General features: G+C 38.0%; 1 protein-coding gene across 2 annotated transcripts; it reads right to left on the reverse strand.

Moving 5' to 3' along the window:
• Positions 1 to 8,289: 8,289 nt before the first annotated feature.
• Positions 8,290 to 24,200, reverse strand: AMBN (ameloblastin). 2 transcript variants are annotated; one of them, XM_015814645.2, is made up of 11 exons: positions 24,094 to 24,199; positions 20,835 to 20,945; positions 19,642 to 19,692; positions 18,372 to 18,419; positions 17,008 to 17,124; positions 15,786 to 16,025; positions 14,613 to 14,651; positions 14,383 to 14,442; positions 12,707 to 12,751; positions 11,241 to 11,282; positions 8,290 to 9,240 (listed from the first exon to the last, which is right to left on the reverse strand). In XM_015814645.2, exons 2-11 carry the CDS (start codon positions 20,904 to 20,906, stop codon positions 8,764 to 8,766), a joined length of 1,191 nt encoding a protein of 396 aa, XP_015670131.1. In that variant the 5' UTR covers positions 20,907 to 20,945; positions 24,094 to 24,199; the 3' UTR covers positions 8,290 to 8,763. The 2 variants fall into 2 exon arrangements, with proteins under 2 accessions (XP_015670131.1, XP_015670133.1); XM_015814647.2 differs by lacking the exon at positions 18,372 to 18,419 and having other exon boundaries at positions 24,094 to 24,200.
• Positions 24,201 to 25,024: the final 824 nt, after the last annotated feature.

The raw sequence follows: 25,024 nt of genomic DNA on the forward strand, positions 1-25,024 counted from the left end.
CCACTGATCTCAACACGATTAGGAAAAATGAATATACTTCCTACCAAGACAGCCTGCTCACAATTTCTTCTGCCATCTCCCACATCCATCAATTTCACTTAATCTGCCTTATTTACATTCAAGGAAAATATCCAGGTCTAACAGAACTATCTCCATTCACAGGAGGGAAAGGTAATTTCAGCTCAAATCTTTCAGTCAACTGAAGAAAAAAAAAACCCCGCTAATAAACTGGTAAACAGTTGTCTTTCTTTAAAAAAAAGAAATCATTTTGCTCTGTGCACTCACCCACAAAATAAAACAAAGCCACAACTGCCAAACATCTTATTCAAAGAGGAACGTGTGTTTTGTTTTCATCTTTTTAGAAACCTTTTCTAAACATATGCATGCTGCTTGCATTATCTAAAAGGAAAGTATGCTTCCCTATTATCCCCTACAAATGTATAGAGCGATGCTTCTCAAACTTGACAACTTCTAAGATGTATGGACTTCAACTCCAAAAATTCCCCAGCCAACCTTTCAGTTTCTTGCTGGCTGGGGAATTCTAGGAGTTAAAGTCCATGCCTCTTAAAGTTGCTAATAAGGTTGAGAAACACCTTAGAGAAGTAGAGGTACTCCTCAAGTTACAACCATTTGTTTAAAGGCTGCCCAAAGTTAGAACGGCACTGAAAAACGTGCTTATGAACACTTCTCACATTTACACCACTGCAGCATCTCCACAGTCAGGCGATCAAAATTTGGGTATTTGGCAACCGGCATGTATGTATGAAGGTCGCAGTGTCCCAGGGAAATGTGATCACCATTTCTGACCTCCCCAGCCAGCTTCCAACAAACAGTCAATGGAGGAAGCTGGATTCACTTAATGACTGTGTGATTCACTTAACAATTGCAATGATTTGCTTAACAAACATGGCAAAAAAGGTGGTAAAATTGGGACATGACTCACTTAAAACCACCTTGATTAGCAATGGAAATTGTGGCCCCAATTGTAAGTCAAGGACTACCTACATAGAAACTGAGTTGATCAAGAATCTAAAATCATACGTTGTTCAACAAAGTTGTCATCAAAGAGTTAATAGTCCTATCAGTGAAGGGGAAATTGCATGCTTCTATACCACTCCACTCCCTCCAAATGCTTCAAAACCTGCAGAGATTTCTAGATAGGCAAATTGGCCTGGAAATTTTCCCTAAATGTAAAAGCTAAGGACATAATATTGCAACTGTTGGCCATGGTGCCTGAGAATTACTGGAGACGTAGTCCAAGATTTTGGGGAGTACTTTGTTGAGAGAGTTCGGTATTGCACTGTGAACTAATTTTTTTTTAAAAAAAAATCAGGTTTAATGACTAACAGATGTATTATGATATAGGATTTTGCAGGTTAGAGGCCTTATGGCTGTCTTCCTAAAATAAATATGGTGAATTTATTTGTATTTTAAGGCACAGACAGACTGGGACCAATTTTATTGTTTTTTGGTGATAGTAGGAAGTAGTAGCAGGATCTACTGCGAAAACACTAATGGGGCAGACCCATTAGAAAAATAATAATAAATGATGCATTAATCATTAACTGCTAACCGTGATCAAATATTAACTGTCAAATATTGGACATGAACTAAGCTACCACTGGGAATCCAAGCTGGGCACCAAAAACACAATTGCACAAAGTCAAGGGAATATCTACTATTACCAATGCCGCAAAATGTATCATCAAGGAAAGCAAATCTCTTTCAACACAACCATAAGGGATTCCTAAAATCAGCTAGTTTGACATGCTGCCCCATCAGTTGCCCTTTGTTCTTCTGCTGATCTTACAGAAGAAAGCCGTAAGTGATGATTGCAGTGTCTGCTATGGGTAGATATTATAGCACCGGTGTATCATTTTGCTCTGCCTGCTTGTGTCAAACCAAACACCTGTACATAAACAACAAATCCTCTAGCCTTGAATGTGATGGGAACTCTTTATGTAGACCACATCTTCTAGTTACAACTCCCTTCAGCTTGTTAAGCCTAGGTTTAAAATTATCCATCTAAGAACAAAGCAAAATCGAAAGGTTGCTGAACTGTAATGAAAGATGAAAAGCAAATAGGAGAATCATCAGCAGAATGGGTGTAAACATCGTACTTCATGATTATTCCTTTAGGCTCAGGGGGTTGGAACTGCTTTTGCACTGTCTGAATTCTGTTCATGTTTTCTTTGTTTCCCTTCTTGCAACGTATATTTATACCAAGGATCAGAAAGTTCAGCATCATTGCACATTTTGGGGCAAGGTTCTGGTCTGGACATTCACTATCATGTGATGTCTGGCATTTAATGGAAGGGTCAGTGTTTTGGGGGAAAACACAATTCACAGCACATTTTGATTGCAGGGGTTGTTTTCTCGTGGAAGGCAGAAAATATCATGGAAGCAGACGTGCAGATTCCCAGATGACTAGTTCAGGATTTTCAGAATTGCATTCTGGAGAAAGGTAGGGTTCTTCAGTGTGAAGACCCTTGTCCATTTGTAATGGACAGGCTTCCTTATTGTCTGTGTATCCCTCTGAAATAGGAAGTCTTGGGGGGAACACGGAAGACGCCATGGCTTAATAATCTTTCCCTAGTTATTCTACTGCTTGGGAGTGGTAGAAATTCTTAGGTAGAATTTCTATTGCTTCTGTTAGTTGAGAACTCTAGAGTTGTGGTTCTAACATGTTTGGAGAATCCCTGGTTTGAGAAGACTGGCTTAGTGCATGAGCAGGGAAATGACAAGAGCCAAGAAGCTTTGCTAGAAGTATATGTTTGCTCTTTGCTCCCCAAGCCAAAGACTGCTTTGCAGTCTACTGAGATTGAGCAGCATATGAGTTGAATGAATTGTTATTATTAAGTAGCAACACACTTCAGGATTTTACAATATAGAAATCAATGTAGAAATGTACTGTTTTGGCTGGCCATGACAGTGACCAAATCCAGTAATACAATCCTGTTAAATGTCAGAGGCCAATGACAAGTGCTTCTGCATTGTTGTCAAGAAAGCAATATTTCCATGTCTATGTGGCTACCAGGAGCAAAGGCATCTTTATTTTGAACATTATGTGTGGGAGCGCTCCATGACATTTCCTTATATCTTGATCTGCTTTTGTAGGCTCAGATGGAACAGACACTGACAAAGTGATGGCTTCCAGGTCTTACAATTTCCATAGATTCCAGTCCAAATGGCCATTAGTCAATGTGTAAGGGACTTGCAGTCCAAAACATTAATAAGACACCAGGTTGCTTATTTATATATTGTGGCTGGCATCTGCTGTGTGTTAATACCGACATGCAACAGAATAAATATAGTATAGAACCAGAATCACACAGGGGTTCAGTCCTGCTGGAAGCTTTCTGTCCTTATATCTATGCTGATTATTCTACATTAACATTCTTTGTGGTCTCCCTCCTAAAGGTTCTAGAATGTTGAAATATCATAACAGGTGGCTTTGCCAAGAACTTCAACTTAAATAGAAAATTGGATTGATGGCTAATTTAGTTGACAAACATGGCATTAATCCAGTTACTCATTTTGTTGGATAGGGCCTATTGTTCAAGTTTGTCAAGATCTTTTTGAATCCTGAGCTTGTCTTCTGGGATATTGGCTATTCCTGCCAGTTTAGTGTCATCTGCAAATTTGATGAGTTCCCCTTCTATTCCCTCATCAAAGTGGAATCATAGGTTTTCACCCTTATAAATCAAATAATTAGACCTTGAGGTTTTCACACTTTTGAATCAATTAATTGGTGTTTATAATTATATGTTTTGAATAGTAATTCTTCGTTGAAGATACATTAAGAACAGAGAAGGAAAATGGTTTCTTGTTCATAATAGCTGAGACAAAATAAGGTAGCAACTACAATAATGAATTATTTGGGGATAATTCATAGTGATTAGATAAAAATTTTCTTTCTGAAACTTTAAAAATGTTATTTTCCATAAGTATACAGTATATACTGTATATGGTCTAGTGCAGGGGTAGGCAACCTTGGCTCTTTTATGACTCATGGACTTCAACTCCCAGAATTCCTGAGCCAGCCTGGTCTAGTGGTTAAGGCGCCAGGCTAGAAACCGGTATAAAGTGGCTTCTAGTCCTATCTTAGGCATGAAAACTGGGTGACAATGTAAGAGAAAGGAAGAAAAAAAAACAAGTCTCAAAATGTTACTGAAAAATGTGGGAAATGCCACTGACTAAGATAATACATTTGCCATTGTGTTTTGATGAAAATTTTCATAAGTACATCTTTGGTGACATCATTTGTTGGATTGTATGAGTCTGTTTGAGCATGAGAAATTTCAAGATTTATTTTTAATTGTGATGATATTTTTACACACACACACACACACACACACACACACACCATCTGGTTGTTCTTAGAGTGTTCTTATCTCAGTACAAAGAATATGCTGTTTCACTAAGATAAACTAAAATAATGTAATCATTAATTTCAGACAGAGAAATTCATCAGATTTTTATTCGTACACATCTTTATTTAATCTGTTGAAAGGGAATTTGTTTTATGAATTCTGTCAAAAAAGAGAGTTTTGGAGATATTCTAATGGGAGTAGTATTCTTGCATTGATTTAATAATAAGATTGTATAAACAGTGAATGTTCATTACAAACTCATCTTCTCAGTGTCTATGTCACTGAATGCCTTGGGGGTTCAAATGAATGCCAGCAGAAGGACAACATGAGGGAAATTTCATGATTTGTTTGTTTTCAGTAATGGTGTAAATAAAGAAGAATCTGTCCTTCAGAATGTGTTTGGAAAACCTCTCCTTCCCTTAGGAAATTTCCAAGAAATCAACAAGCCAATTTCTCTGCCCACAGATTAGGTGAAGAATTTGAAAGGCCATCTGGGCCTTGCTCCACAAATTGCTACTTCATGGGCCCACTTATCATAGCTGCAAATAGAATCCTGGGAGCACTTCTTGAAAAAGGGCACTCCTTGGAATGAAATATGATCATATGATATGATATGATATGATATGATATGATATGATATGATGTGATATGATCATTCTTCTAATTGAAATCTATCTTGATTATAGATTTCATTCTAAAACTGAAATTCTTTTATTCCACCTTCCTGGAATGCCAGGTATGCTGAGTTGAAAATGTTGATCCCACCAGTGACATAATTTACTACCATTTACTGCTTAGAGTCATTGCTTTAAGATAGACAGCCATATAAACTGTCCAAATAAATAAATTCCCAACTTGAGTACTCTTCAGAAATACAGTATAATCTTCATCTAAGTTCCTCTACAGCCAAGAAAACAAACTGATGGATATTGAAGAAATGAACTCAGAGTTTTCATTTGAGGCACAAATAAACAAATTATTCTCTCTTTTTTTGGGGACACATTATGGAAAGGCCCAGCTCTCTGTAAAAGGCTCTGATTCTGTGAAAGGTACAAGGAAAAAAGAGGAAGAACATGACCAGCAGCAAGTGGATGGACTCAGTTGTGGTGGTGATAAGTGCATCATTGGGAAACTTGAAAGAACAGATTATCGATAGAAGAGAATATGTGTCATTAAGGGTTGAACTAGGGGTCTTTGATGCTCTCTGAGCTTGGTTATTTGCTTCCAGATGTTTCATTACCAAACTAGGCAACATCATCAGTGCTAGGAGGGAGTAGCCTTGTTCTTGTTTTTATATACTAATGGCTTAACCTATCAGTGCTGGTGGAAGTGTTCTTGATGGTTCCTTGTTTGTGAGCTGAGTTGGTACCTCCAATAGGCACATAAAGATAAACAACATCTGGATACCATTCAAAAGAGACAATAAAAAAGCCAAAGAGGAAACAAAAACCAAAACATCTCCTTACCAGCAAGCAACACCCAGATGAGCAGTGATTAACACCAAGTTTAGAACTAGACCAACAATCCAGAAGTAAACAACACCCCAATCAAAGAAGTATGTATTATGTATGGCCACTGCTTTGAGTTATTTATAAAAAAATAATAAAACGACAGATAAGAAATAGATAAACAAAAATAACCATAGCTTGGGTGTCAGAAACATATATTGTAGCAAACAAGAACTGGGACCTGTGTGCTTGGACCATCTTCGGAGCAACTTCCGTCCTAGATGTTTTTTGAGCCAAACAAAAGAAAAACCTGAATGAAGCATTTGTGTTCCTTTTCCACACTCACAGTGGCTCCCATATAGAATATATGGGATGTCTATACAGGAGCCACTATGAATGTGGAAAAGGATCCTTTTTTAGATGGCAAAATAATCCTTTCCTTCCATTTACACAAATATTTGAGGCAATAGGATATTTCAGAGTGCTGAATCAACATAGTTCCTTTAATTAAGAACTGATTCATCCAGGGCTTGAGATTCTTTCTTTGCTAGTTTGTTCCATCATCCAGTTCTAAAATAGTGGCAGAAACTGGCTTCCTTCCATTCTGATCCTGCTAGTTCAAAACAGGTTCTTCCTGTTTCTCACACTGAAATGATCAAAGTATTGGTTTTGGATTGCCATTCTACATTCAACTCTTCTGCTTCCCTGCCTGTTCTTGAATTCAACAACATATGCCTGGTTAGAATAATTGGTATTTCCCTTTCCTGTTCCAAAATGGCATAGAAATAATTTCTGTTTGGGTACAGAAGTAAAAAGGAGAAGCATGCAAATTATATTCATGAATCATAGCATACTGTCCTTCCCCAGTCTGGAAGGCTACAATTAGTTAGGGGATAAAATGAACACTTGCAGCAAATCTATCTTCAGAGGCCAAAAGCAACCAGGAGAAGCTGACTTTTCAATAGAAAATTGGCACAATGCCCACTCTAGATCAAAGGAATGCTCCAGACCATGACCCATATCTACTATTTTCTTTATGATAACCCATGTTTGAAATATATGACTGATGTGATGTATGCTTGGAGCTCAATATCAGATGCTGGAGCAAAATGAGGAATGGCTGTAATTTTTATGTCTGCCTGGAAGTTATTGGACATAGAAAACATAAGAGATGTTGAGATAGCACTGATCCTAAATTCTGAGAATGCAGCAGCTTTGGAGCTTTGTAATGTCAGTCTTTACATTACAGTAATAAAACTAGATATTAAGGGCAGAGTTCACCTGTCCAGAGGGGGGAAGGCTGGGGGCGTGTCAAGAGGTCCCTTCGTTGCACAAGACTTGGTGTCTCAGTTTTTCAAGCAAATAAATGAGTAAAGCAATTCAAAATATATTTTTTTAAAAAATCCATTGTAGGGAGTTACCAGCTCCAAAGCCATGCTATGCTTATATCAGCAGGGTAGAAGATGGGAGCTGTCTGGGTAGAAAATAAATCTTCCAGTTTCAGGTCTAATATATTTCCTTCCTACCATATTCTGGGTGTCATGTAACACACCTTGAACATTCCTCTTTTTGGTTTCTGCCCCACTACATACCACCCATCTATTTTCTCATTAATAATATAATAGTACATCTATTTTATTTTTTAGCATTAGTAGGGTTGAAGTACAGGTGGTCCCCATTTAATGACCACAATTGGGACTGGCAACTTGGTCATTAAGCAAAGTGGTTGCTAAGAAAAACTGCAACATTGCTTACAATCTCTATTGCTTTACAGGATTATGAAGATCGTAAATGTGAGGATGGATCACAGAGTTATTTTTTCATCACAGTTGTAACTTTGAATGGTTGCTAAATGAGACATTTACTAAATGAAAACTGCCTGTAAAGATGACAGAGCAGCAAAGCAGAAGAGGATTCCATCGCTGCAACCAGAAGGCTTATGGGGCTACATCTTCCCACATCTCAATGTCTGTGGAGATTCTCAGTCATCCAGGTCATGGTTGTCCCAAAGGTGCTTTTTCCAAAAGGCAACTGGACTTTGTTTTTCCTTGAAGATCTTTCACATCTCATCCAAGAAGCTTCTTCAGTTCAGAACTTAACTGAACTGGATGAGAAGCGAAACATCTTCAAGGAAAAACAAAGTCCAGTTGCCTTTTGGAAAAAGCACCTTTGGGGCTTCCCACACCTACAACCTTCCTTTCTAAGAAGAGTAAACAGAGTTTGCTCTGTTGTATGTTGCTTGGTCGATTTCCAAAGAATCATAACTTAGCTATCAAATGAATGCCCCAGATAAAAAATGTATATATGTTACTTGAACATACATATTTCATAAAGAAGGTGCAGGATGGAGGTTATTGAAAAGGGAAATATGAAAGAAACAGATTCCAATTAGTTTGGAAACAGATTTTGCATAATCTTCTCTCGTGCCATCATTTTTTTTTTAAAAAAAAGGAAGCCACAAAAATCAGTAATGTGGTTAAATAAAAGTTTATTTCATGCTGCCTAAACAACTGAATGCAATAAAGTGAGTCATCTAGTCAGAAGTAGAGAGGCAACCTCCAGATCAATATACCTCCTTATAAGTCTTGAATGGAATCTAAAGCCAAAGGGTTCATAAATAATTTGTATTAAAAATATGAGTCAGGCAAGGTCCTAAAGCACAAAAAAGCTAGAGAGCTTAAACAGGCAACGGATCACTTAAGCAAATGGGAAATCAAATTTAGTTTTTAAACCATTGATCATCTGGCACCTCCAAAACCTTCTCAAAGATGAAATGTTTTAAAAAAAACCTGAAGCAAAGCTTATGGCCTCCCTGCAACAAGCTACAGTACATCCATTGATTCATGCGTTGGATGTTTTGGTTCTCATTGAATAAAAGATCATCTCAAGCCCAAAAAAATACCTAAGGAGTACACAAGCAAAAATGTGTTCTTCAAGGATTCTCAAGGCTCTTGCAGATGCCAGTTGCTTTGACTGACTTGTGGCTGGCCTGGCTCATTTCCTGCACTGGTTGAGTAAAAGAAGTCAGGAAACATGGTAGGATCCAAAGGCATGGGAGTGCTAGTTGCCTCTAATGGAGTGAAGCTATCAGGAATTGCTGGAGGCAAGGCAGTGGCTTGAGGTGCATTTGGTTGCCCTTTACTCTGACCAGCCGGGTTTAATAGATTGTTATGGGCATTGGGCAAGGCAACCCTTGGGTTGCTATCTACAGGGATAAGATTGTTCCCTCTGTCTGAAGGGTTGGGCCCTCGATTAGATCCTTTTTGAACTTCAGGCTGTTCTGTAATGCCCAGTTGATCATCTTCGACTGTGTAATCTCCTGGTTGGCCTCTGTTCAATGGCATATTTCCAAATCTGGCATCCATGGGAAAGACATGGGGGCCTGCTGCTCGATAGGCTGGTGCCCCAAATCCTCCACCCTGGGGAAAAAACAAATTACAGTACATGAATGGCCATGAACCCTCTGAAGATCCAGATGACAATCTTATGAAGAGAGAATATGTGATATGAGTGCAAAGTGTTGGCTTTGGTGCTTAGCATGCTGACCTAAATGTAAACTTGAGGAATGAAAATCTAAACTGTTTTTTTATGCAGTAGGAAATGTCTCAGAAAATAAATACTGTGTTGACACTGAAGCCTTAGAGGACAAATGACAGATGACATAGCTTGGCTGAGATGGACTTTGAAGTTGGGCCAGCTAAGAGCTGGTTTTTTGGGGGGGGGACTGAATAGTAGTAGTAGCAGCAGGAGGAAAATCATTGACAATTTTGAGAATAAGAACTGTGGAAGCATCAAAAGAGCAAAAAAAAAAAAAAAAGACAGCAAAATCAGAATCAGGATTCATTTGGGGCTCAGCCAAATCAGTTCCTGAGAAACAATTGCATGAATAAATGCAGCCCTGCTGTTTCTGTGAATAAGTAAACTTAAGTATGCAGTTCTTATTCTCACATTAGGAAACATGCTGTTCAGTCTCAGTAAACTTTGGGTGTCTTTGGCAAAAAAAGTATAGCAGTGAATATAAGAATAATAATAAAAAATAACAGAGAGGGGAGAAGTTAGCCTCTCTGATGCTCATTTATAGAGTGCTTTGGGATGAGTCTTCTCCCTATTCTATGAAACATCTACTTGAAACTACTGGGAGGAATCATTCACCAGCTCAGGGTGAGGTATCATCAATTCACTGATAATACCTAGTTCTACAGCTCCCTCCTGAACCCAATGCAAGATGCATGCTTGGAGACTTCTGGGTTTTGGATAGGAAAAAAAAAATTGAACCTCACTCATTTGAATGTTGCCAAAATTGAGAATGGGCTACAGAGTGCCTACTAAAGCATTCCCACGTTCCAGGGGGTATCAGGAGGGTCCCAGTGTTTATCTGTTTATTAAATTTTTAAGCCACCCATCTCCTGTATAAGGTGACTCTGGGTGGCTTACAAGTTATAAATGTTAGGGGTTTTCAGTGGCAACTCCCCTCTTATGGAATACTTTCCTCCTCAACAAGTATAATTCCCACCCTCATGATGGTAAAAACGTGGGGTTTTTTCAAAAGGTTTTTGAGGCTGATTCTATACTATATACCTACAGTGTGTGTGTGTGTGTGTGTGTGTGTTTTATGGACATGTATATTTTTTTTCTTATTATTCAATATTAAACATTATAATTTTGTTTTGAAGTTTTAAAATATAATTTTATTGTTATTTTAATATCTATAAACTGCCTAGAGTTCATGAGGATTGAGGGGGTAGTTAAATTGCGTTTATAAATACATTCTGGACCTTTTTTCATCTTGATTATGTTTATACCACTTTTATTTATTATTGCTTTATTTGTAGGTGAATTGCAAACATTCTAAACTTCTGGACCATTATATCCATCCATCCATCCATTCCAAGGCAACAAATACTTTGGATTCCATCATTTCATTAGAAGAAATTAGCATGTGCTAAATTCTGCAGAAATCAGTGGAATATAATGATGTTTATCAGTACTCGAGCTTACATATACCAAGAAAATGTTTGTCTTATACAAGCTTTCTTATCAATGCTGTCCATGGAAATATTTTATATTTATAATAGCGCAGCCCATTTTTTACCTCAGGGAATTTTTTAAAGGTGAAGGACAGAGGCCCTTCTTCAACTGCATGTTGCATAGAGTTCCCACCCCTTTGGAGCAAAAGACTATCTTCGCTTTTCAGAATTATTCTCAGTTAAATATTTATCCTTGGCCATAATACCTTCCCCTTCCTCCACTATACTTTACGTTCACGTTACTAAGGCTAAAAATCAGATCAAACTAAAGTTTGATCTGCATATCCGCTGTTTCTCAGCTTTGGGTTGTATGATTTGTTATCTTTAAAGAGAAAGTCGATTTTTATCCCTTCTTAACCGATATGTAAATGATTACGATGTCCACAACTTACCTGCATTTCTTCTGAGCTTACTATTCCTAATCTGGCAGGAGCCTAATGGAACATGTAAATAAGCAAACCACATATCAGGAATGAAACATGCCAGTCTAATACCAAACACAGTCCTAATTTTTCAGGATCTATTGTTTCATTGCATGTAATAATGCTTTATTCCTGTATTACCAACAACAACATCAATACTCCTAAATGCATTTTTCTTTTCCTTTGAAATATTTCTTATGTTTTTTTTAAAAAAAACTTAGGTATTTTGGTAAATTCAACTTTTCTCCATTTTAAAAGCTGTAATTTAAAAATCTGAAATGTGAGCCTTACAGTGGCCACAATAACTTGGATAATAATCATTACCATTTGAACAGCTGGATTCAAATGTGTTTATATATTAATATGTAGGTCATGTATTACAGCTTTCCCCAATCTGACCAACTTCTAAATGTATGAATTAATTTCCAGAAATTCTGAACAATGGATATGTTGGCCAGAGAATTATGGGAATTTAAAACCACATGTAGTATTCTGTGGCTCAGTATGAATATAGACAACTCTCTTAACACTCATCTGTAAATGATGTGTAGTAACATTATTATTGTGACTAAATGTTAGGTGGGTCTGGGCCTATGTTGAGAAAAGTGTGATCTATGACTAAATCACTTTTTTGCTCATTTTAATGTGACCTATAAAATAATAGGTGGGAACACAAGAAGCACATTAACAGATGGGAAGGAAAATACAGAGATGGCCCAAGTTTAAGATTCTGCCTTCTTTATTTTTCCATATAATCCTTTCCATTCCTATGGGGGATGTGGGAAAATGTTTTGTTGCACCGAAGAATACTTTTTCAATGGAGATTTAAGCTATTCCTTAGATCTAATTTTGGGTGTTCAAATCTCAATTGTGATGGCCCTGGTTCCCACTATTTCCTTTATTTTTGTATTAATTATTTTTAGTTTATTCGAAGAAGATTAAAATACAAAATATTTTTTAAAAATCCAAAAGAAAAAAACACAACAAAAAAGACATTAATAAAAAAGGGTCTTTAAAAAAAAACCCTAACACATACACACATAACATCCTCCCTAGCTGAATGCTGATTAGTATAATACAGCAATGTTGGTTTCTCAGCCCTTGCAAAAAGAATTTTAAACTGCTAAACTACTACATCTACTTACAAATTGTTAGCCTGTCATCTATAAACTAGACTAATAACAAAGTGGTTAACAGAAAAAAAAATAATAGTGAATATATCATATAAAATATTATAGTATTAAAATTGTGAACAGTAATAAAAAAGACAAGGTTAAAATTCCAAAAAACCCTGTTAATGAACTGTTATTGTAATCAACTGGTTCCCACTATTTCTATGTGGTATTTTATACAGAATACACAGGAATACATTTATTTATACCAAACATGGTAAGTCTGAAGGTTTCATTAGGGGTAGATTAATATTAAGTACTTACTCCTTTATTTGCTACATAAGACATATATTGCAAATTGGGATAAATCTAGACAAAAAGAAAAGAAAGAATTAAACTGATTTTAAAATGCTTGTTTTGTTTTAATTTATATAAAAATAAACCTGAAAGGAAAATGTCTTGTTAGCCAGAATAATGACTCATCTTTATCCACATCCTGGCTTTAACAGGTATCATATAAATATTTCAGGCCGCAGCATGTCAGCAACTGGGTGCAAAAAACAAGCAAAGCCCCATCCATGGGATGCAGGCAGTACATTAAAACAACGCCCCCTCCAGTCCACGGAAAAACCTCTCTCCACGGAACCGGTCCCTGGTGCCCAAAAGGTTGGAGACCTCTGAAATATTCTTTAAGGATTTTCCTCACTATTTATTTTATTTTATATTCTGCCTTTATTATTTTTATAAATGACTCTAGGCGGCTAACATATTTAATATGTCTCCCTTCTCCTATTGTCCCCACAACAACAATCTGTGAGGTGGGCTGGGCTGAAAGAGAGAGAGACTGGCCCGAGGTCACCCAGCTGGCTTTCATGGCTAAAGTGGGACTAGAATTCATGGACTCCCTGTTTCTAGCCTCATGCCTTAACCACTTGACCAACTGGCTCTCATTATTAAGATTATGCCATTTCTGCAGGAATCCACAAGAACTTGGAAACTATCAGGATTATGTTGGAATCTCTTAATTTAATAAACCCACAGGTCAAGTTCTTTCTAAGGAAGAATGACATTTGAGAAAAAGGTTTTTTTTTTGTTAAATATGTTTGCATTTCAGAGAAATAGAATAGAATAGAATAGAATAGAATAGAATAGAATAGAATAGAATAGAATAGAATAGAATAGAATAGAGCTGGAAGGAACCTTGGAGGTCTTCTAGTCCAGCCCTCCGCTCAAGCAGGAGAACCTATACCATCTCAGGCAAGTGACTGTCCAATCTCTTCTTAAAAACCTCCAGTGATGGAGCGCCCACAATTTCTGAAGGCAAGCTGTTCCACTAGTTAATTGTCCTCACTGTTAGGAACTTTCTCCTTAATTCCAGGTTGCTTCTCTCTTTGATCAGTTTCCAACCATTGTTTTTTGTCCTGCCCTCTGATGCTTTGGAGAATAGTTTGACCCCCTCTTCTTTGTGGCAGCCTCTCAAACACTGGAATACTGCTATCATGTCACCCCTATTTCTTCTTTTCTTTAGACCAGCCAAACACAAGTCTTGCAGCCGTTCTTCATATATTTTAGTCTGCAGGCCTTTGATCATTTTAGTTTCTCTTCTCTGAACTTTTTCCAAGGTCTCAACATCTTTTTTGTAGTATGGTGACCAAAATTGGTTGCAGTATTCCAGGTGTGGTCTCACTAGGGTTTTATAAAGCACTACTAATACTTCACGTGTTCTTGATTCTATGCCTCTGTTTATACAACCCAGGATTGTATTAGCTTTTTTGGCTGCTGCTGCACATTGCTGGCTCATAGTCAAGTGATCGTCCACTAGGACTCCAAGGTTCCTCTCATAGTTCCTGGTTTGAGCCAGGTCAAAACATTTGAAGCAAAAATTAATTTGCAAATAAGTTATGTCTACATTTGTGCTGACATTTAAGATGGAAATGAAATTCCAGTGGTAGAAATTCAGCTGCATTAACAATAAGATTTTAGCTTGAGAACCAACTTACAGATCGCTGCTGTGGTTGTTGGGCTGTGTTTTGCTGGGTTCCAAATAAGCCAGGGTAGATCTTTGCAAAAAGAAAGAAAAAGTTGAATGGGATATCCAGAAAACTATGAGAGATTATGATATACACTGCCTTAAGAAATAATACAAATTCCAAAGAATTCATCATATGGCACTCTGATTTTGTGTGTGTAGCTGTTTTGGTTATAATTCTCATAGTCAAAATCTACTTACCTGGCCCAATGTCCCTGAATAGTCTTGTATGGCAGGTAACTATAGTTAACAAAAGAAATTATTAAATATCATTAGCTTGCCAACATGTAGAGAATAAAGAATAAACTAAGTAAAGCTTTCAATCTAAATATAATTGTGTTATAAGTGTTTAAATTCTTGGAAGAGGCTTAAAATCTAGAAGAAATATTTATATGTATTTTGCAGAGAAATTCAGAAACTGATACATAAATGAACCACAAGTAATTTAGGAGATTAAATTTTTAAACTAGGGAATTTGTTCGTAGTATAGATTTGAAATAAATTGTTGCAAGATCACATTCCAAAGACTCTACATCAGTCAATTTATTTGCTAAATACGATCTTCCAATATTTTCTTTCATTTGATTGTAAATGTGTACAATTTCATGCAATGCAGTCAACATTTCTTTCAAAATGTTTATTAAGGAAAAAATTGCTGGAAAGTGCACATATTAATTAAAGACCCAAAATGTATTATACTAGGAAAGGCTATTTGTAAAAAACTTTATATGTGGTTAAAAAAAAGGGCAAACAAAAAGGAGAAATGTGCATTAAAATACATACACATTTTAGATTGTCCCCACCCTGCAAACTATGCAAAATCGAAAAACAGAGAAATCAGAACTGAATTATTCATTCAGCCTTAGTTAATCTTGTGCCTTCATATGTTTTGTAATTAATAGTTCAATCACAACTGGTTGCTTAGTGACCATTCAAAATTATAATAGATGCCCTAAAAGCTATTTATGACCCAATTTTGAAGTTGTCACGGCCTCCCTCCCTCCACCCCCATGGTCATATCATTACATTTTTGACACTTTGCAACTGGATCGCCTTAGAGGCAATTTGCAGTGTCCCATAATCACGTGACTGTGATTGTCAACTTTTTTGCCAGCTTCTGATATTTATTTCCAGTTTCCGGCAAAAAAACAAACCACCCACTGGGTAAAATGAATTCATTTAATGATCATGGCGTTCGCTTAACAACTGCCACAAAAAAAATGCTAAAACTTTGGATCCAGTTATGTGATGCCTTGACTTACAACTACAAATACTTACTACCATAATTATGGGCTGAATTATAGTTATAAGTCGAGGAGATGCAGAGAATTCCTACTCATATTAGAAGTGTATCAATTGCTTGTCCAAACTGACCTGTTGAGTCTGTCTATCCAATGATAGCTGTTGCTGAACATCTGGCTGATTTCCTTCTGATGGAGAAAACTGTTTCGGCTGAAATGCTGGCTGGACATCATAATGTTGTATTTGGACTTGCCTTGTAGGAAGGAAATGTGTGTAATGATAAGGAGGTTGCTCTTGTATCCCAGGTTGTTGTAGCAGAGTGGTTGTTTGAGATGGCAATGGAGGAGGGTGCACTGGCATTGTGTATTCATACTATAGAGTGATAGAAGATGAATAACCAGAAGGGAAAAATTAAAATCATGAATGAACCATTTTCAGGCATACTGAAGGGCTGCATGAACAATGAATCTGATGAATGAATTTCTGGCTTACAAAATTCCATGCCGTAATACATTTATTTGTCTCTACGATCAGGTTTCTCATTTCTCAGGGTCATCAAAATTCCCTAACAAGTTCCATGTCTCACCTAATATTATTATGATTCTTTTAATACAAGCATGAATCACTATGCCACTATGCCATAGAGAAAAATGTCAACATTTAGCACCTCATCAATTTTGAAAAATGTCCCAAAGGTGATTTTATTTTAAAGGCAACTGGACTTTCTGATTTTTCTTCAAGACGTTTCAGTTCTCATCCAAGAAGCTTCTTCGGTGCTAACTAACTGGTGGGGTTCCAGAACTGAAAATCAGAAAGTCCAGTTGCTTTTAAAATAAAAGCACCTTTGGGACAAGCCTGACCTGGATGAATGAGAACCTCCGTTGACAATTTTGAAAAATGATTCCTGCTATGTATGATTTCAAAGATTTCCTTAGATATTGAAGAAGGAGACAACTGCAACTCAGTGCTCTATGTAAAGGAGAACCACAAGCCCAGGATAAATATAAATATAAACTGAGAGAAGTGATAGAAAGCATGTGGGAAAACTGGGCTAAAGAAATAGATTGGTATTTTAATAAATGGGAGATTTGAGATTGGCCATGTCATACAGTCATTCTGGGGGACTGGATTGAGACTGATGGTCACCATTTGCATGCAAAAGATAAGGAGGTTATGCTGCTGAGGATCCAGGGAATTATAGTTCCCATGAAAGACCATAATGGATGGCATGGAATTCTTAAAGTTGTAATCCCAGGATATCCAGAGAAAACTAGAAAACCAGGGAAAATTTCCTAGAAAGCAAAAAGAATAGTTCTGCTTCAATTCTGGTGCTATAACAGCTTAAATTGCTTACCTGTTGAGTTTCATGTTGAGGTCTTTGCCTTATCAAGTAGAACGATGAATGCGATGGTAGGAAATTGTGCATCCACATTGAATGATATGGATCAGCGTAGCTGTAAGTCTGGCCATACTAAAAGTGGTATGATTAAATACATTTATTCTGAAGCTATAGTTCAGAGGCTAGTGAAGTTAGAACAGGAGTTAAATTCAAGCCAATATTACCAATCAGAATTACTTCATAAATAATAAATGTTGTAATGGGTTTTCCGCTTGATTTCTTTATAAATGTATACCAAATATATATATATTCCTTTATTTGATAATAGATCCATAAATTTAGCTAGAGAAAAAAGGGCAGAAGAGAAGGAAGAGGCACTACATATCTATTTATTAATCATTCTGTCTTTTGGCAACACACAAGTCTCAATAAGGAAACAAACGAAGTCAACTTGGAACCCTTTCAATAAATATTATATAGTCAGTTTAATAGACATCTTAGAACAGGGGTGTCAAACTTCTGGCATACGGGCCGGACACGTCATCTGGAAGCCGCGCCCACCCCATTGCCAGCAATGGCAAAACCGTCCCGATACATTGCACAACGTCATGTGACGTCGCGAGTTTGACATGTCTGTCTTAGAAGATCACTACAGGATATTTAACACAACAATAGCATAAGATTCCAGAGTGCCTTCAGGATTACTATATAAATAAGTGAGGGGTTTTAATAACCAGCAGGATAGAGTTAGGTTATGATTAAAATCACACTGCAGTGCACAATTGCTTGACAGTAAGAGTCACTGAGTCTAGTAGTATTTGCTGTTGAACACAGTGCATTAAACTGAGTTGCATATCCAAGAAAGCAATTGTATAATTCTGATTTATCCACACTTTATTATTATTATTTTAAATTTATCGGCCACTGAACTCCCATAGAGATTTACTTGGGACTGAATCATAGGGAACATCATAGGATTCTTTGAGAACATAAAATGTAACTTGTTTATTAAGAAACATATCTTATTGAACCTGATTAAAATAATTGTACATAGAAACATAGTCTTTTCATGCTGCTCTATTGGCAAAATAAATATTTGTTTCGATTGTAAACTTGGTCAAGACCCAGTTTACCCATCAATAAAAGTGAGGGATGGGAAGCCTCTTGATTTTTAGATTTTGTGAGGTTTGGGCCTAATTCCCTAATCAGCGATCATTTCAGTACAGTTAATCAGTTCCAATTCTCTCTAAAGTCAAAGGTTCCTTGCTTTGGATGTAAGTAAGTCAATAAATAGAATAAGTCTGGAATAGCATCATCAGCTTATTCTCATCACCATTATTTTTTTTTAAAAAGAGGGTATGTGGCATAACTGTGATTACCTGAGGGAGTACCTTTGATATACTTGGTCCACCCAGCTGTCTCATACCCTGTAAGGCAATATTTAAAATCCTCAGTGTTAATGTAATCAGTATTTTCTAATTTTGCTGTATTTACACAGCTTTTCAGGGAGCTCACACAAAGAGTAGTTAAAAATAATAGCTTCCACTCACTCTCCACCTAATGCATACAATACAGAATTGTACTGCCTCTGTAACAGAAGTGTCTGATTACAGTAACATTTACACAAATTCTATTACATTTATCCAATCTCCTTTTACCAGGCGTCTTAGTTCTTTGCAGTCACAAGGGGTTAATTATGGGCTGTGTGAAGAAGCACTTTCTTTTGCCTGACCGGAATCTAATGCCAACTAATTTGCATGGATGTCCCTAACTTTACATGTATAAAAAGGGAGAAAAAACTCTTTCAGCTGTTTGACAAAACTGACTCAAACGATTGCTGTTGAGGGAGCAGAGTTATTCATACAGAGGTATTGCAATTGGTCTGTCTATGTGAAAATTGCTTCCAAACTTTTGCTTTAGAGGATGGATTTGATTTGCACAACTAATGTGAACACACTAGACAACATTTTCAGAAGCGGTTTGCCCTTGCGTGCCTCCTAGGGCTGAAAAAGAGGGACTGGTGCAGGATCACCCAGGAAGGACTAGAACTCACAGGTTCCTGGTTTCTAACCCGGTGCCTTAAGCACTATACCAACTCACTCTTATTCAATGGTATAGAACAGTGGTGGGGAACCTATGGCATGCGTGCCAGAGGCAGCACTCGGAGCCCTCTCTGTGGGCAAATGTTGCCCCAGCCTCGCCTCCCCCGTGACCCCCTCCTCACCAGCAGCCCCCCTGGAGAAGAGTCACCCCCAAGCATGGTCCACACAGAGCAGCGCAGCCAAGGACATGGCAGCCAGGCAGCGTAGACAAGACTCTGCCCTCACGCTCCATCCCACACAGTTGATGCTGCGTGGTGTGGGCAGAGGGCGTGGCCGCCATGGCGCTGCTGAGCTGTCTGGGCGATCTGCGGCGGGCCCTGGAGGCGATGAGTGGCCCTGCGGGCAGGCAGGGTGGGGGGTGGGGCAGAGGCAGGGCAGGGGGTGTAGTGGGGGCGGGGCCAGTTTTTGGGCACTTGGTCTCTAAAAGGTTCGCCATCACTGGTATAGAAACATTATAAACAAAATAATTTAGAAACATAGTTTGAAATACACACACACACACACAAAGATTTAACACATAGAGACACACAGAAACACAAAGACATACCTCAAGGCTTATACTACCCATTCCAGGAATCCCAGCATGATGGGGCAGTATCTATAAATATGCAAGATAAAGAATAGTTTATGTGATCAGAGATGACACTATTTACAAGAATATGAATAATATTACCGAAAACTGCTCTTGTGGGCTGGGTGGAAACACGATGACATCATTGGAGGATTGGGGTATGACATTGAATATGATTTCTTCTTTGTTATTTTTCCTTCTCCTTGGTTATTGGAGGAAATTGCTGTCATATTTCAGCAATCTAGAGTAATTTGCAGGGCACAAAAAAAGAGGAAAGCTGGCAATCCACTGGCTCAGTTTAAATTACTAAATGTCAGGATGAACTCTGGATTTTTAAAGTATCGGACTTCAGGTTTCCATCACTGGGATGAAATATTTCAGACTACAGATTCTCCTGCCTTCTTAGTGGATCTTTAATTAAAACAATTAGGAATGTAAAACAGGTTTAGAAAATGAGAACTCATTTACATATTGAGAGCAACTGATGGAAATTTCAAGTAAAGTACTCTAAAGTAGAACGTTTATTCAAAAGTCCCCATTACAGGAAATATAAAAAATGTAATTAATGCTAGACGTACAAAAGAGCAGGACATTGTAGTAAAATGCCTTTTAACAATGTTTTTTGGGGAACCATGGTAATATATTGTAATTTTGATTTGAGAAAGAACCCAAACTAAAGATTTGGGAACCATATCTGGAGACTATTAGATTGGATTTAAAAAAAAAATCTCCTAGTACTCTTTCTCAACCTTGGCAACTTTAAGATATGAGGACTTCAACTCCCAGAATTCCCCATAAGCATACTGTCTAAGGCAGGGGTAGATAACCTTGGCTCTTTTATGACTCGTGGACTTCAACTCCCAGAATTCCTGAGCCAGCATGGCTCAGCTTGGTAACCTCTCCCTTTCCCCTCAGCATGGCTGGCTCAGGAATTCTGGGAGTTAAAGTCCACGAGTCATAAAAGAGCCAAGGTTGCCTACCCCTGGTCTAGGGAATTCTGGAAGCTAAAGTTCACACATTTTAAAGTTCTCAAGGTTGAGAAACACAACCTGGCACAAAACGGATGACCACATAATATTTTTTATTTCTGGTGTTTTTTTTAAAGAAACTGATTTATTTTAACTTTATTGGCCAGAAGTAATTGTTTGAGATAAAGTTGTAAGAATTACCGGTAAAGCAGAACATGTTCTTAAAAGGCATAATGCAAATATCCATTGTTTCATAATTGGAATGTGGCCCATAAAAGGGGATTAGAAGGAACCGTAGAGGGTGATGAAATCCTGGAAGGAGAGAAAAACAAGACAATATAGAATGAAACAATAAAATCACCAATATGCAAATATCCTATTATTATTTGTCCCACTCTTACTACTAGTTTGATATTAGGATGGAAGATGAATATCTCCCATCAACTATTCTGTCACATTAAAATTCTTAATTGCATTAATAATTCTGTCACAGTAAAAATTACAATTGAATGGCAAGTTGGGGGTAGCTCAGTTAGTGCATTTCTGATGTCAATCAAAAATGTTTTTAAGTATTTAGTGGAGGGCAAGTGCTCTGGATAGAAAAAGCAATATTCACAGCATGTCAGTTTTAGTATTCACAGCCCATCAGTTATATCAGCTTCTCATCCTTAGAAGATGAAGCAGGATTATTATATCCCATAGTGTAACTAAGAGACATTGGAGCTAAGAAAGGTCTGTGGGGGGGGGGTCCTCTAAAAAGGATTTTTTGTCTTTATTGTCACCTCAACTTGGTTATAAATTGGTTGGCATGAAAAGAAACAATTAAACCATGACAGGCATGCTCTGGGCATGCTTCCTTCCAACAGTGATGCAAACAGACCAGGCCTTTGGGGAGAGGCTTCCAAAGTTTCCTTGACTCACTGCCAGAAAGTGATAGGAGATGGCAGGGAAGGGAAGGGCAAGTCACACAGGGCTACGTGACTACACAAGTGCCTGTTGATATCTCTGCAATCATAGCCATGGATCTGTATTGTGCAAACTAAGATATTTCTTAGGGTGTACCTTTGAACTTAAGTTTTATTTATTTGTATCCCATCCCATTGTGTGAGGTGACTTGCGCTGAGAGAGAAAGTGATTGGCCCAAAGTCACCCAGCTGGCTTTCATGGCTAAGGTTGGACTTGAACTCATGATTTCCCGCTTTCTAGCCTGGTACCTTAACCTCTAGACCAATCTGGCCCTCTTAATGATTTCTTCCTCACAGTTGAGTGCCAAATATCTATATTATCTTGAGCTGGCACCAAATTAGACCAGCATAACATTGGCTGCACTGCAGGCAATGCCTACCCTCCACAAACACAGTGCTGGTAAATTATGCTATCCTTGTCTCTTGCAGTATTGCCCAGAAGTTAATTTACTAATATAGTGCCCTTATTTATGGTGCAGGACATATAACCGATGGGGAATAGTGGATTCCCTGACCTTCTATCTCTCTAATCACTCTTCCAGCACAGGTTTACCCAATTATGAAAACCTGGTCTGATGTTGCACATTTTTGGTTGTTTAAAGGAAGATTGAAAATCAGCTAATAGTCAATGTCCTTTTGGGCATGGCTTATGTTGGGATAGTATTATTCTGAAAGAACACTATGTCTGCATCTAAAAATAGCCCAAATAATACCTGGAACAAGAAGTCAGTCAGTGTTTAGGCTCTCTCAGATTTTAGATCTGAAAAAGAGCTCGGAGACCTATAAGTAGCAGGGAACAGAGAGTCTGGCTGAAATAATAGGTATAGGGTCTCCTGCTTAAGCATGGGGTTGGACTAGAACAAGGGTCCCCAACCCCCGGTCTGTGGACCAGTACCGGGCTGCGGCATGCCAGCAACCGGTCCACACAAACAAGCCCCAGGCAGCACACAAAACCATGCACTCTCCGGTCCATGGAAAAACCTCTCTCCACAGAACTGGTCCCTGGTGCCCCAAAGGTTGGGGACCTCTGGACTAAAAGACCTCCAAATTCCCTTCCAACTCTATTATTCTGTATTCTACTCTGTAAAGGGACAGTACTACTGCCCAAGATAGAATAACTCAGAATCAGCACCAGCTTAATGTCCTATATATGTGATGGGCAATCCCAACCACCCAGAGAGTCATCTGACTGCAGCATTGACAGAATCATTGACAGAGTATATCTGCAGCAAAATCTGCACTGGAGTAAAGAGGAAAGCACTAGTTTAACAAAGGTACAGGAGGATTTGGCATGAAAAGAGTTGGCATAGGTCAGTGGTGGGATTCAGCCGGTTCGCACCACTTTGGCAGAACCAGTAGCTAATTTTTTGTTGCCCAGACCCAGAACGGACTTTGGGAAGCGGCATCCACACAGAGAACTGGTTGTTCACATATTTGAATCCCACCACTGGCGTAGGCATGCTTGTGCGAGAGATGGATGCAAGGAAAAGCCCTTTAAATGATAACGTGCATGACTTAACTTCAAAACAAGATGTGGCATCTTCATTAAAACTGGCGGTCCCTTTCCTAAACAGACTCCTGTTCTTCTGCCACAAGACTTATCTCAGTGACAACACAATTCCTTCCATAATTGATGGACACTTCCTTTCAGTTATAAGGAAGCATGGTGATTTCCCTTTCTTTTCCTCACCAACAGACAACTGTCTCAGCTTCTGCTGTGCTTATTGCCTCCATACAAATTCAGTTATACTATAAAAATAATTCTGGTTAATTTTTTTCAGGCATTGTAACACCGGTAGTTAACTTCAAGACACAGTAATGATATTTTTGATAAAACCAACCAAATCATGCCATATTCATCCTGTGCCTAGGATTTTCAGTGCCTATGAGATATTTATAGGCTGTCAGCAAAAAATTAAAAAAATATGTTTTGAGTTTCACAAGCTGCAAATATAAGAAGCAATGATAAGAAATTAGGCCTACCGTGGTTGGGTTGCAGTGATCCAGATGATAAGGTTTTTCGCACGAATGAACTAATCCCACCAAACCAAAATCTCCCATGCAAAGTTGCCATGTTTCACAATTTGGAGGCCTTCCAGACAAAGCCAAATCATCCTCAAATTCACTTACAGTAGAATCAAAGAATTTGGCAATTCTTTGACATACCGTTGGACTTCAGTCTTAATGCTAGCAAGCTTTCTTATGGATCACATTTCAGTAATCATGGTAACCTTTGCAGGAAACCATAGAGTTATTTGGAACTCTTTTAAGATTAACATACTAACTGAAGCTTTGTCATAGATCTATACATCTTTAACTTGTGGCAAAATAAAATTTTGGAAGTGCCGTGTTTCCAATTACTGCAGTGAGAAGAAGAAGAAAGGAAATACACTTGTTTCAGAGAGGTCTTAAAGAGGTAGAAGCCCATCTGAGACAAGATATGATCATCTTAAAACCAAGCTTGTCCAATGCTGGATATTGAAAATAAATTTTACCTTCAAACCGTCTGGAAATTTCCTCCCAATACCTGTTGAGCAATTCAAGAAATCTTCACAAAATAAAGCTTTCACAGCCACGGGAGCTTCTTTCTCCCACTCTAGAATATAAACCTGATTGAAAAGACTGGCTAGCCAATCAAATCAAGAAAGAGGGCAAGAGAATTACATACTTCTCATTTCATCCCACCCACCCTTTCTGTGCTCACAAAACCTGCAGCTGTAACATCTTATTATTTATAATTGGATTCTTAGGCCTGTATTTAGGGAAACTATTTTCTAGCAGATAAAAAATGAGCCTCAGAATAGAATGTGCAACAAAACAACAGGGTGATAGTCTGTTTATGACACCATGTCTCAAGATAGTCATTTTACCTGCTGACAGAGATGGCACATTTTTAATAAATCCCTAAAAGGCTAGAATTTCACATGTAGGTGTCCAGCATCTCTAGAAGAATTAGCCAGTAAAATAACTGCCTGTCATGTTTCAGAGGTTGTGCCAGGAGAAATATGAATGAGGGGTGGCCCTGTGATTCTGAAGGAAGCAATAATGTACCCCCGCCTTAACTATCATTAGCTATAGCAATGTTAAACAATTTCTGATCAATCTCCAATCTGGTGGTCAGGTTTCAGAGACTCCTGAAAGAAGTCTGTATCATTTCTAGTTTGCTTTCATGCCTGGTTATAACAAAGATACTGCATTGATTGTACTTGTAGATGGTTTTTATGGAGCTGATATGGATGTAATATAACTTTGAACCTCAATAGTGCTGGATACCATCAATTAGTGCTGGATACCATCCTGACTTCAAGGATTAGGAGTGGTGGGCCCAGTGCTACAATGGTTCCTCTTTTTCCATGGTCGGTCTCTCCTATTTAACATCTAAATGAAGCTGCTGAATGAGATCATCTGACAACACAGGGTCAGTCC

Source organism: Protobothrops mucrosquamatus, unplaced genomic scaffold (assembly GCF_001527695.2).
Source record: "Protobothrops mucrosquamatus isolate PMUCROS unplaced genomic scaffold, P.Mucros_1.0 scaffold270, whole genome shotgun sequence".
Taxonomy (NCBI): domain Eukaryota; kingdom Metazoa; phylum Chordata; class Lepidosauria; order Squamata; family Viperidae; genus Protobothrops; species Protobothrops mucrosquamatus.